General features: G+C 41.9%; 1 protein-coding gene across 2 annotated transcripts in view; it reads left to right on the top strand.

Moving 5' to 3' along the window:
- Nucleotides 1-12,899: 12,899 nt before the first annotated feature.
- RPS6KA3 (ribosomal protein S6 kinase A3) overlaps nucleotides 12,900-13,575 on the top strand; it is a 77,076-nt gene continuing 76,400 nt past the window's right edge. Inside the window, exon 1 of one of the 2 annotated variants that reach the window (XM_027689199.1) lies at nucleotides 12,900-13,076. In XM_027689199.1, the coding sequence (XP_027545000.1) occupies nucleotides 13,005-13,076 (72 nt within the window). In that variant the 5' untranslated portion in view covers nucleotides 12,900-13,004. The remainder of the gene's footprint in view (nucleotides 13,077-13,575) is intronic. The other variant, XM_027689198.1, reaches the window with a different exon arrangement.

The following is a 13,575-nucleotide window of genomic DNA, read 5'->3' as shown; positions in this document are numbered from 1 at the left end:
ATACAATGCTAAGCTTGCTTTCAGGTGACTATCATTTTTCCTCCCATTTTCAGGTTCATCATCATGCAGTGATGCTATATACAGCTACACGTAAGCTACACGTGTATCCATCTTTCTACTGTTTCCAGGTTTTAAAGACTGTTAGAAGTTAACAGTATGTCTCAATATTACAAAATTGCCAATGATAGTTGCCACATTCTACTTTAAAGTAGACAGTAAAGTAGACAGTAATTTTCAGACAGTGAAGTTTAGTTGCATTACCATTAAAAGGTGCTCCAGACGTGCTAGAAGGACCAACATTTCTCAATCTTAATAAAACCTGTCTCTCCATCCTAGAGGAAGTTTTCTGAAAGTATGTTGTCTCAATGCCTCTGAAAAATAGGGCATTAGACATGTTTCACAAAACAATACAAACTCATAAAGCTGGGATTGCTCTGTACTTTATATTCTTTCATAGTCCATGCATCCACCTGGCACTTAATGCATCATAAATGCTATAATAAGCACATCAATGCGCACATCTATTTAATTTTGGCAAGTCTTTGATTGCAGCCTTTTGTATGGAGGCAGTTGCAGCTAGGAATTGTGATAGACAGTAAATCTAACTGATTTTGAACTGGCAACAATAGCTGTAATGAAGATTTGCACTTTTAAAGGCGTAAAATTAACACCAGTATTAGCTTCTTCCTCCAGCTAAAAAGTCAAGCTGAACTACCTTTTTCTGAACATGTGGTGGGTTTTGTATTTCTTTTGCTTTTGCTTTGACAAGTATAAAGCATGCAGACCAGCTGCTGCCCAGGTACTCTTTTGTATATTGCTCATAGAAGCGGTTCACCCATGAGAGAGAAGCAGTAGGACAAATCAGTAGATGTGTTAGGAACCAATGAATGAAACAAATACACAACTTATTTCAGTGCTACATCTGAGACATTACCCTTAGAAAACTTGGGCTTTACTCTGTTTTCTAAGGCAAAATTACACAATCCATAAGGCAAGAAGAACTTTCCTTCCATAAGTTCTTCACTTTTATTGTATTTCATATGCACGATCAGCTAATGCACACAATATCAAACACAGAAACGGCTCCAGTGTCCTTTATGTTCCTCCAGCCTCTAAGTGCAGACATTCAGTTAGTGGGAACACACCCATATGAAGACATGACATTCAACCCAGTTATTACAATTTTTCAAACATCACTAAACACAAAACAGAACAGTATTATGGTAGACAAAGTACTAATGCTTATGGGTTTGAACACCTTAAAACCCACCTATCAATCAATAAGGCTGAGTTCCTAATTCTTACAATGCTGTTTACTTATTGTTTCTATAATTTTTTATTTTCCTGATATTGTTTCTTTAGCTGAGATCTCCTTCAGCTTGTTTGACAAGCTCAGTAACTGCCAGTAGTAACAGTGAAGAAAGATTTACTCAAGCTTTCTCTGGGCCAGTCCCCGAGGTATCTATCTGAAGTTTATTTGGTTCTCTGTCAGATAAAATTTCCATGAGATTTTAATGGTCTTTGCCTTTCAAAAGCCATGAGTATAAGACATTTTATAGGATGCAGAGCAGTTTATGTGAAGAGTTCACCAAACTGTGCACAAAATTAAAAAGCAAGACTAAGCATGAACTTTTTAGATGCCACTGTGGAATGTAAGATGAAGTCCTTCCCAGTTTTGTTTATGACAGAGCCCCTGAAGCAATGGAAATTTTGGTTCTCTAAGTTAAAGTTCTTCACCAGTCCATGAGCAAAAAGAAGTATTCATTAATCTTCATTAATTATTACAGGCTGAAAAAGAAATACTTGCCTGTTTTCACAGAAACTGAGTATATTAGCCACACTTAAGCCAGAGATATAAGTACCTCAGCTAGTAGTGTACATTTCCCTCATCCTGCATACATACTATCCCGAATCTAGGATTCCTACAGCAGATTTAAATTAGACTACCATAGTCTGTAGCATTAGAGCCAGCATCTGATTCTGAGTATAGAGACAATGTCTTTTAAATGTGTGGTGTTCTACCAGAAAGCTCTTTTGACAGCTCCTAAGAATGCTATGCAGCAATCCTTTATGACTGGATGAACTGTGCCATTTTAAAATGAAAGTTTAAAAGCTAGGGGCTTGTATTTATTTGAATTACGCCTATGGTTTCAATGGGAAAATAATTCCATTCGTTGTTTTACTGTGCTAGTACATTGCAGAATCACAGTCACAGAATATTCAGAGTTGGAAGGGATTACCTTCCCATGTACCTTATATTTAAATTAAATGTTGCCATTAGTTTTCAGTTTGTTTATAAGAAAATAAATTCTAAAATTGAAATTAATCTCTGGGGCGAGAGTTATAAAAGAGTGGTTTCATGAATGGGAAAACATTCTTAACCAATCTGATATCCTTCTATGATGGCATGGGTGACCAGGTAGATGAGGGAAGAGGAGGGGGTGTTGTCTGCCTTGGCTTCTACTGTGAGGGTGACAAAGCATTGGAATGTCTCCTTCTCTGGAGATATTTGAAACCTGCCTGGGTGCAATCCTGTGGAGCCAGCTCTAGGTGAACCTGCTTTAGCAGGAGGGTTGGAACAAGTAACCCCACTGTGGTCCCTTCCAGTCCCAACAATTCTGTGATTCTGTGAGTATTGTTAATGTTGCTGTGCCACCAATTTTGAGAATTCCTTGATTTTTTCCTACAGAAATACACACACATGATTAAAAGTGTGACAAATAAAAAAATTATTCATTGATTCCATGAGAATTTAGAAATATGCCAGCATGTTTTTCTCCTGCATCCTAACAAAAGGATGAAAAATCAGCAAGGAGTAGCTTCCAACCTACACTCTAGACAGAGGACCTAAAAGCAAACAAGCTAAAGGCAGAAAACGTGATTAGATCTGATATCAAATAACTTATAAGGCTTATAGAAAAATAAATTGAAATTAAGGCAATGCTAGTTAAACATCCTGAGGAAAACCACACAACTGAAACAATCTGTATATTTTTGCTTATTCTTATTTCATGTGTGTGTTCTTCCTTGCTATGACTATTTAGAGCCATTCATTGCATTCAAATACACCTTATCTTTTGATTATGGACTCAAGTCCGTTTTGCTTAGGCGAGTCAGTGGCAGCCAAAGCTTTAAATCCCTGAAAGATGCAAAGTGGTCAAAAAAGCTAGAGCCCCTCTCATCTTCTGCCAGCAGAGGATCTGGCCCCTGGATACTTAAATACAGAAGGAAAGCCAAAAAAAAGTATGCCGTCAGGAAAAGCCTCCATTTGCTGCTATTTTGCCAGTCCAAACTAAACTGCAAGTTTTATTTTTTTCAAAATGTACATAAAATACATCATGTAGACATGAAAATATTCTTTGTGGGCGAGAGCAATTCTGCCAAACCTTGCAGGTACATGGAAAACAAAAGATAATAAAATGGATAAAAGAGGGTCCATTTGCACACTGATTTTCAACAAGACTTTTTCATTTCAGCTTGCAGAGACATTATGGGGCAGGACAGGAAGGAAAACCAAAAGCATCTGAACAGTGGATCTGCAGCCAAACCATCACTTGCTGACACCACTATGTCAGCTGCTCAGGTTGAGGTGAAGGTAACAATTCAACCACCCCAGACAACCAACTAGGCCAACACTGTGGCCTAGTATAGTGGACAAAAACTATTCAGTAGGACAACTCTGCAAAAATCTTATATATTCCTTTAGACAACATCTCTATGATAACAAAGTGCAAAGTTATTTCAGACTCTACATTTCCTTTTTCCTTCAAGAATAGGAGTACCTGTACCTGCCACAAAGGAGATGGATATTTAAAGACCTAAACTCATGGCCAAAATAGATGAAATAAGCATAACTACTTACTTTAGACCTAACAAGTGAGTCAGCAGTCAGATTCTATTTCCCTTGCTGAAGTCAGAAAACAAATTAAGCTGACAGCATTCCTCTAATGGTGATGACATCACTGAGAGCAGAGTTATTTTCAGTCTCTACAGCACCAGTAAAGGAGAAGCATAAAAGAGAGAAAGGGAAGCTTAACTTTTTACTCATGCCTACTCATAATATATTTCCTTTGCAACCACCACCTCAAATTAGGTATTTTTGTTATTGTCATTCTGTGTTTAAAAGTACATATGAATTTTTTGGAGGCTTGTAACTGAATAAAACTTTTTTTTTCTTTCTTTCTTTCTTTAGAGAGCACCAATACATAAGGTTTACAGCAATTTTAGCCTTGTATGAAGTGGGAACAAGTCCTCCAAATAGTTTAGAATTGCACCTAAATAAAACAATTTACCAAAATTTTAAACAATTTACCCAAATGCTCAAAAGCAACCTTATATGAAGTCTATCAGTCTTCAGATGCCCAACCTGTGAGTCCCACAGGACAGAATAGAATGTGGCTCCACATCTGCAAAAATACCTCTCTCTCTCAAGTAATTGCACCGCTTACTTTTAAAGGGGAGGCAGAATAGCTTCTGCTTTTTGACAGTACAAAAACTGTGCTTTGAAGAGTTTTCTAACTTGGAAAAAAAAACTTTCTGGGACAGCAGCTGAGAGACACTGTTAAGGTGGATAGGAGAAGACTCGAGGGGATTTGTGGAAGAGCAGGGCTTTCTTCATGAGAAGCCTGAAGCACAGAGTGACATAAAAAATGCATGAGTCTAAGAAGCAGTAGAAAAGGAGATGCATAAGTATACAGGCCAATGAACAAAGGAGGAAAGGAGAAAAGTGAAATAAGCCAAGACAGAGTTCTGCCAAGCCATGAAGCTGAATCTGACTGAGAAGCAGAAAGAAGTGTGGAAACGTTGAGAGAGATGGGAGCAGCCTGGCTTTGTCGGTGAGCGATGAGACGAGAGGTGATGAGACCTTTACAGCCATGGGACTGCAACTCCTGGCAGTGGCAACAGACAGGAAGGAAATGCTGAATTGCAAATACGCAGTTCCTGAAGGTACATGATTTAATGAAAAGCTGATCACTTGACAAGGAGGATTAAAGTGGTTGGTTTCTTGTACGGCAAGCAGGAATTTATTAAGAGAAAGGGTTTAGGTGTGAAAAGGGGAAGCAAAGTTTTGGATGCATGGCATAAAATACAGAGATAATTAAAAATAATGATGAACAGGCAAGAAAGAGGAATTGGGGTAAGTGAGGAAATAGATGTACATGAGGTGGATGGACACCTCAGATCCAGTCAATGTATTGTAGGGAGAGCAGGCAATCTTCTGCCAATTGTCAGCTTCAAGCTGCATGAGAAGGATGAATAATACCTTGAAAGAAACACACGAATGAAGTTAAGAGAACCAGGTCTGTCTTAGAAGATAAAATGGAGAAGAAGAAATGTACACGGGATTAAGAGGACCAAAAAAGGCAGTCAGAGCTGGCTGGAAGGAAATTGGTGACAGATTTCCTGCTTCTCTCTAAGGAAAAAGAAACCCAGTGTGGAATGTAACCCTATAAACAAGAGCATTGATGTGTCACTAATGTAAAAGGTGTTTCTGTAGACTAAGGTGTACAAACTTTGTCATACAGACGAGTGGTGCTTCAAGGAGATAATAAAGCATCTCTTTGTCCTGAGAAACTATCAAACGAAAAAAATCTGTGGCAATGAAATTAATAATTAAGGCATCCTTGCAATAGACCAATTCAGCACTCTCTGGAGATGGCCATCTTATTGCCATTTACACTCTCCCTCAACCAGTGTCATTAGTAATGGTTCTAGAGAGCAAAAAGGAATGAGACACTGAAATACTGCAGGAACACTGTCGACACTGATCAAAGCCCTCATCGTAGCTTTTGTTCAACTAGGGCAAGTGGCTCATTTGTGTGCAGCAGAGGAGCATTCACTCTGGTGAAGCAGGCAAAATAGCGTCATTCCTTTCTGAAAATTGTGATTTTTAAAATAGCATCTTTGAAGTCAGACAAAGTTTCAGTTTTGCTCAAAGTGAATCAGTAGAGGAGGAATATAATCCTGACAACTCATTTAATCCTTTCTACTGTCTGTGGTGATGTAATACCTAAGACACTATTAACTCATGAGCTGAAAATTTGCTTCTTACTGCAAACAGTTAGCTGAAGCCATTGGAAATTTTATCTGGTTGTAATGGATTTCATGAGATAATGAATGGTTGTTTTTTTCATTAATCTTGTATCAAGTGACTTTAAAAAAGAAAATACTGCCAGATTTCTATAAATGTTTAGAGTATCTCTATGGCTTATCACTGTTAACACAACAGTATTTACAATTCCTGTGATTCACTAAATATTGACACAAAAATTCTTATACAGGACTAACCGGCTATTCACCGCCAAGACACAACTGCTCCTTATATGCTCTTTAAAACTGTTCTGCTCTTTTTCCTCTTCCTTGTTTAAAGAGTCATCTATTCTCAGCATCCTCTTTCCGCTTCATCCTACATGTTACATTACCTTCCTTTGCACTTACTGGAGAAGGACCAACAAGCCAAAAATCTTCCACAATCTCCCCTCCTCCACTTACAGCATCTTGCCCGATCTAGTAATAGGTCAAGTCCATATCCCTTCTTAGCTTAAGCACACCACAGCCCAGAATGTCTGACAGCTCAAATAGCACAGACTTTACAGTTTCTGACTCACCTGTTGCATACATACCATTTTGCAACACCAAAGTTCTAAATAAGGGACCGCATCTTAACACAGCCTTCAGCTGCTCTGCAATACTGGATAAATGTTGCTGCTTCCTCATCCTGCTACTCCTTTTGGGAAGGTTGTGACTCTGGAGCAAGGCCTTGAGTATGTCTTTGCTCCACCAAATAGGACAAAGTGGGTCAACACAGCCAGGACAGAGTGAGGTACTCATGACGGGGCTGGGTTTGTTTCATCTAACATGTTTCTCTTCACTGCTTCCAGATAATGAGCTGTCTTCCATCAGGTTCATGCTTCCCTTCAGTAAACGCTGACTTTGGGTGATAGAAATGTGTGCTCACTGTGGAACTGTGTCATCGCACGGTGCTGAAATGATTGCTGGGGATCTAAAATATCTGTATTTAAAGTAGGCACCTTTTCACCAGTAAATCACCCATGGGACACAAGGAAGGGTGCCATGCTTTGGAGTTTGCTAACCCCTAATATTGAGTGCTGAAGAAACACTTCAGAGTAAGTCAGTCATCAGCGAAGTTCTTTTTTCACGCACCAACAACACATAGGATTGTGAATCCATCACATAACTGAATTACAGAGGGGGCTAGGGCTCATGCCAGGAATTCCCCTGCTGCACTGGAACAGCAGACATCATATGGGAAGCTGGGGAAAATACTACCTACATACAGCCTGTTGCACAACGTGCACAATTACAATCCGTATTGATTTACATTTGATAATGTAACAAGTTTTATCGATCACTGGAGAACATTTTTTAACATAATCACAAACCTGGACCCCTCCCGAATGCCACTGCTTTGTTCTCTACAGGAAAAAGGGAAAGGCACAAATATGAGTGAACTGTCTTGAGATTTCAAACCAATAGAGGTAGCAAACTGTATTTTTAGGTCTAATCACTTCAACATCAGGTATTTTGGAAAATATCAGCAGACTGCTGGGAACAAGCATCAGCTCAGTTGTCAAGCAGGTTAAAGGACAGCTGTTAGCTCAGTCAGGAGAATCTCCTTCAGTATAATTAAGGATCAGTAAAGAGAAAGTGAAGCTTTCTAGATTTAAAAGGGATTCTTGGCTCCAAGATGCTGGATAATCTATAAAAGGAAGTGAAGAGTAAGATTGTTAGAGTAGATGATTTGGTAGGTAATTTTCAATGAGATCAAGGGATGAGTGAGGACATTAAAACTATTTAATTGTGAGGGCATAAAATCAGGAAATTTAGGTACTAAGGTTAAATCCCAGAAAAAGTGAGATAAACTAGGCTTTGCTTGTCAGTAGGCTCTTTAAATTAGACCTAATTTGATAACAATAATAAAAAGGTATGTGACCCTAAACTCCTATGTCTGGGGGAGGTAGGGTATTATAGAATGCTATGGCCTCCTCTGGACCCGGTATGTTTTATAGCAGTGATTTGTGAAGCAGACAAGTTTTTTATTGCTACATTATCTTGTATAATATAATATATTCTACCTCTATCACCTTTGTATCTTTTTTCTCTCTCTCCTTTTTTTTTTTTTTTGTAAATAGCTATCTTTTGTCATATTTAACCCAGGAGAACCCCAACCCTTGATGACTGACCCTTGTTCATACTCTACCATTTATTTTCTGTCACAAAATACCACAATCTGAACTTCCAATCTGCCTCTCAATGTTCCCCTGTAATGGGGTGACAACTTGTATTCAGTATTTGATAGCAGGTTTCCATGTAAGATTTCAAAGCTCAGCAAAAGGCTTCTCATACTCAGCGGTGAACAGGATAAACTCTGTCATTCAGAAGATAAATCTGAGCTATCTGTATGTACAGAAACACTAAAATGAGAACATATGTTGGAGACAGGTATGCTGTAATGAGACCGTATTTTATTGAACTCCAGATTTCCACTCACGATGTAGAAACCACAGGCACAATTATTTCCTGCTAGTATACTGACCACAGATAAAACTCAGAGAAGTAGTACCATCGAACCTGATGCATTATGCTTTACCCTTTCAATGCAATTTTATGTAAACATACATACATCCAGAAAAGCCAGTTTCAAGTTGTGAGTCAGACAGTGTATCTCTAATTTATATAGGATTTAGAAGTTTTTTAATTGTCATTATCACATCTTCTACCACACTTGCAGGATTAGAACTTCAAAGAAGAGCCTGCCAGAGGAAAATGCCGGAAATGTTTGCATTCCTGTACGATTCCATCATCCAGGGGCCTGTAATGGTGAAAGCACCCTCCAGCAGATGTTGTTTGAAAGGTCAGGTTAAGTCTTAACACACGCTAGACATTCATTTCAGTTCTTCCCTTTTTAATTATTGATTATAATTCTCTCTAACCCTGGTTCGTACAGCAAATCCTTCTGGTGTCTCTGCTATGACAACTCACACCAGCTGGAAACTTCTTGCAGCACTTTGACTCTCCTGCCCTGGTCTTTGCCAGCTTTCTAAACATCAATGAAACCATCCTTTCAATATCCCAATGAGGTTAAGAAGATACTCTTTATACTTGCAACTAAAGCACAGAGCAACCAGTTCTAGTTAGCACTAAGGCTTCCTTAGTTTATTTTGGCAGGATGTATTTACACTTCTCCAATCATGGCCTCTTCACACTATTGAAAACATTGTGAAGAAAGACTAAGTCTCCTTAGTTGAATCTCATCTATAAAAAGTGACTGACTAAATTACACAATTGTCCTTTGTGATCTGCTAGGAATTGAATCCAGGTGTCTTGAGAGTAAGAGACTCTCTTTTGCACCTAGCTACACAAATAAATGGTATTGATTTTTTTAACTCCTTGGAGGTTTTCCCATGTAAATTTGGACAGTACTTCTGTTTATTTTCCTGTGCATTAAATTCAAATTATATACCTCAGTACTATGGTTGTAATACTTGAAACGGAATTTCATGCTTCGGCACTGCATTTACTATTTCATATTCTATTCAGAAGATACTGCATTATAATTTCCACCTAATACACTACCAGACCTTCTAGATGAGTGTCAGATTGTGGGTTTTGTTGCCATAGTTTCCTTTATTTTTTCCCCCCTTTTATGTGTATTTTAAAAATGTAAGTTCCCAAATATTATTCTGATAGCAATATTAACAAACTAATTCTGGTTTATATGCATTATTTTTTGGGCATGAGTAGGGTGATTTACTGAATTTACTGAATTAATTTGCGATTAATTCTGCATTAATTGCAAAGAGTAAGTAGGTACTACTTCAAAGCCAGGCTCTGATACCACCAACCTTAAGCAAGCTTCCCTAATTTCTGCCACTCACATATCAAGATGCCCTCTGTGGGAAAGACAGGTTAGTCCTATTAAGCTGATGTCTGCCTTGCAATCAGGTGACATTTTAGTGAGATTTATTAGAAGCAGGAAAAGAAAAATGATGCAGCAGGTGAAGCCCACCTAATTCATATGACAGATTAATGGGATTTTATACAGCACTGTCATTTCTCTGCCAGATGCTACCCTTTTCCTAACAAAGGTGATCAAATTTTCCTGTGCAATACATGTAAAACATCTGTGTGGATGCAATAACGATTGCAACCACTTATGCAAAGGTGAAATCAACCCCCAAAAGCGAGTCTGGTGACAGATAATTCTTAGCAGTGACTACAGTCAAGCAGTGATGGCTGTGCCCAGAGGGAAAGTGGGTAAAGGAAAAGGTCTGCTGCCACAAGTGAAAGCATTACCTTGCTTTGGCCTGAGACAAAAGGAATGAAAAACAGGAGCTACTGTATGGAGGTAAAATATCTTCAGCATCTTACCTCTTGCTGGGAGGATGATCCAACTCTGAGCTTAGCAGGATTTGAAAGTAAGAATCCCCTGCATCTCCCAGAGATTAACTGATATGTTTGTCTTCCCTGTGGAGACAATTTCCAGATGATTTTCTTGCCCTGAAGTCTGTTCTTGCATAGTAGCTCCTATTAAAATCCCAATGCAGCTTTCTCCTATATAAAACTTGTGTGGTGTGATAATACTCAAACCCCTGAACAATGAAGTGGCATACTTCTACCTACACTCGGTACTTCAGTACCTGAGAAAAGGTCAGATTTCTATTGTTTGCAGCCCTCTTATATGCTAATGCATAAGATCTTTGCCCTTGTTTTATCCTGGATTTGTAGGATGCATACAGGGAAGGACAAAAAATGACCAGTGCAGAAAATGTAGAGACACTAACCAAAATATGACACCCACTCTCCTTCTAAAAAGAGATTTTATTTCAAACAAGTAATTTAGAATATGTACCTATGGCAAGAAAGAACTAGACAACTATGAAAGTAAAAGAGATGATAATGGAGTTTTTTATTTAGAGGAAGGAAGTCTTTTATAAAGAGGGACTTGTTGAACTTTGTGAAATGCAAGCTTAGGTTTGGGGTAGTTTTCCTGTTGTGACTGCCATCTTTCAGCTGCTCAGGTTCTTCTACCTAATGGCATATCTCAGATGTAAATACCTGACTGTAGTTGATGCAAATACAAATGGATGAGCTCTGACAAAGTCAAGCGAATCATCTCTGTGAGGGAATAGAAACTCATATTTCCAGAGGGATACAAGGTAACAATTCTTTTAACATCATGGATTTTCACATGAACTCAAGGATTTTTTTAGAAGTCCTGATTTGTGTGTCAAACACATAATGTACAACTGCTGTAAAAATGAGTTTTTTGCTCAACATTCCAGCAGCCAGTCTGAGGCTGAAGTGACCTGGTGCTGATCAGAGTACAAAAACTTATTGCTTGCTATTAACATTATGAATAAAGGCTGCCAAGCACTACTGAATTATCTGTTTTAAATTGCCTTGTTATAAATTTCATACCAATAACTAGCCAAAGCTCCACAAATTGACTGTGTTTGAAGCAAGCAGTCCTGACCTCTCTTCAACCTTTAATAGGGTTGATTGGTGGGGGTTTTTTGAGGACAACAGAAGGCAAAAATGGTAGGGTTAGTTTTGATGTGATCTATTCCCTGGTCTAACTCACCACATGGCAGCACAAGCAACCACACCACTTCAAAAGAGAGGCTGATGCAAGGCCCAGACTTAACTGCAGTGAACAAGGAGAGGGCACAGCTGCTTCTCCTGGCAGGGGTGATGGCTTCAAGTGATCATTCAACTATGACCTTTCACTCCAGATATGGAAGTCTCTCGTAGGACCAGCTGAAGTCTGAGTCATTATGAGCAACTGCCTATCCACTCTTCTGTACCTCTTTGTAGATAGGTATTTATGCTTACATGAATATAAAGTAGGATCAAAAATGCTACCAAGCAGAAACAGAAGCAGCCCGTGTTCATCACAGTGGTGTGTGCGTGCACGCGCACACATTTTTAATTACTAGCACTCTTGCCATTCCTCCCACTCAAAATAAAAAAAAAAAGACTTCCAAATATTTAAAGAATGTTAACTTTTTTCCAAGGATGGAACAAAGCACGTGGCCTGTTAAAATCTAGAAATGCTTTGGGACAGTGGGGGCTGCTAAAACCAAGTGGCCTCCTCAAACAGTTCTGGAAAGTTTGACTTCGACAGCAAGAAGCCTGACACCGGTGCCCACCTACCTTCGGCTGCTGGTCTAATGTTTCAAGGATTGTTCAGCATCAGCCAAGCCAGATGATGTTGCTAAAGGATAGGTGTTTATTACAGTGCTTACCATTTTAAGAGAACCGTGTAGCGCTGCATACATTGTGTGTCTCAGTATATGTTTAAGTCAGCTAACAGCTGAGGGTAAAAAGTAAAATAAGGGCTGTTTTCAGAACCCGTGGGGGGTTTTTTGACGACTTTATCTTCACGTCTCCTGGCCTGTGGAAGTATGACTTTCCCGCTTCGAGGCAACTCCTACTCACGCAGTCAAACTACTATTTAAACGGTATCGCTACAAAAACAAATTCCTACACCCTAATTCCTTTCCCTCTTTTGCCTAATGATATTCTGCATTACGCCGCATCCCACACGCCTCCCAACTCCTCCCTCCGCGCTGCTGTTCGTGCAAACAAACCCCGCGTGTCTCCCACTCCCCCCAGCCCGGGGGTGTTCCCGCAGCCCCCGCTGCAGCGGCGCTGGGCGCGAAGCCCTCACGGGCGCTCGGTGTGAGGAACCGCCTGGGCAGCGCTGCCGCAGCGCACGCGCGGGCGGGCGGCCGCCATGTCGTGAGCGGAAGCCGGCGCGGGCCGGGGAGGGCGGGCGCAGCGCGGCCCCGCCCGGCGGCGGGGAGGGCGCGGGGGAGGGACGGGCGCACCGCGGCGGCGGCGGCAGCGGCAGCAGCAGTCGCCGTAGGAGCCGCCGCCGGAGCCAGCCGGGCTGTCCCGAGCGCTCGTCGCCTGCCTCGCCGCCCCCGCCGGGGAGCGGGAACGCGGAGTGCGGAGGCTGCGGGAGCCGGGCGGGGAAGATGCCCCTGGCGCAGCTGCCGGACCCGTGGCAGAAGATGGCTGTGGAGAGCACGGCCGAGAGCAGCACCGAGGTACGGGGGGTGCTGTGGGGAAAGTTGTGAGGAGGGGACGGGACCGGCGCTCCCGCTGCCGCCGCCGCCGCCGCTGCCGCTCAGGGTACGGGCAGAGTTTCCCCCCCGCCGCGGGTTTCGGGGCTGGTGCTGGGGGGCAGCGGCCCGGCGGGGGCACCGGGCGGGCGGCGGGGGGCGAGCGCCGGCCCCTGCGCGCCGCTTCCTCCGCGGGGCACTGACTCACGGCCGGCACCGGCCGGGGCTCGGGGCGTGTTTCCCGGGACCGGGCTGCTCCCGGCGCGCTCCCTCCCCTTCCGCCCCTTTTCCCGGGAGGGAGTTAACCTGCCTCCGCGGCGGCCGCCGGCCCGGGCGCTTTTGTTCCAGTGCGGTGTCTGGTTACTGTCACGGCGAGTTTCCCTTCCCGGGGCGACCCCGCCGACGCGGCCCGGGGTGGGCAGGAGGGCCGGGCCTGGCCCCCGCCGTGTGCCCGGTGCCCCCCGCCGTGTGCCCGGTGCCCCCC

The sequence above is a fragment of the Neopelma chrysocephalum genome, unplaced genomic scaffold (genome assembly GCF_003984885.1).
Source record: "Neopelma chrysocephalum unplaced genomic scaffold, ASM398488v2 Primary Assembly neopelma1_76, whole genome shotgun sequence".
Taxonomy (NCBI): domain Eukaryota; kingdom Metazoa; phylum Chordata; class Aves; order Passeriformes; family Pipridae; genus Neopelma; species Neopelma chrysocephalum.
Note: the sequence above shows the minus strand (reverse complement) of the source record. Positions and strands in the feature narration are given on the sequence as shown.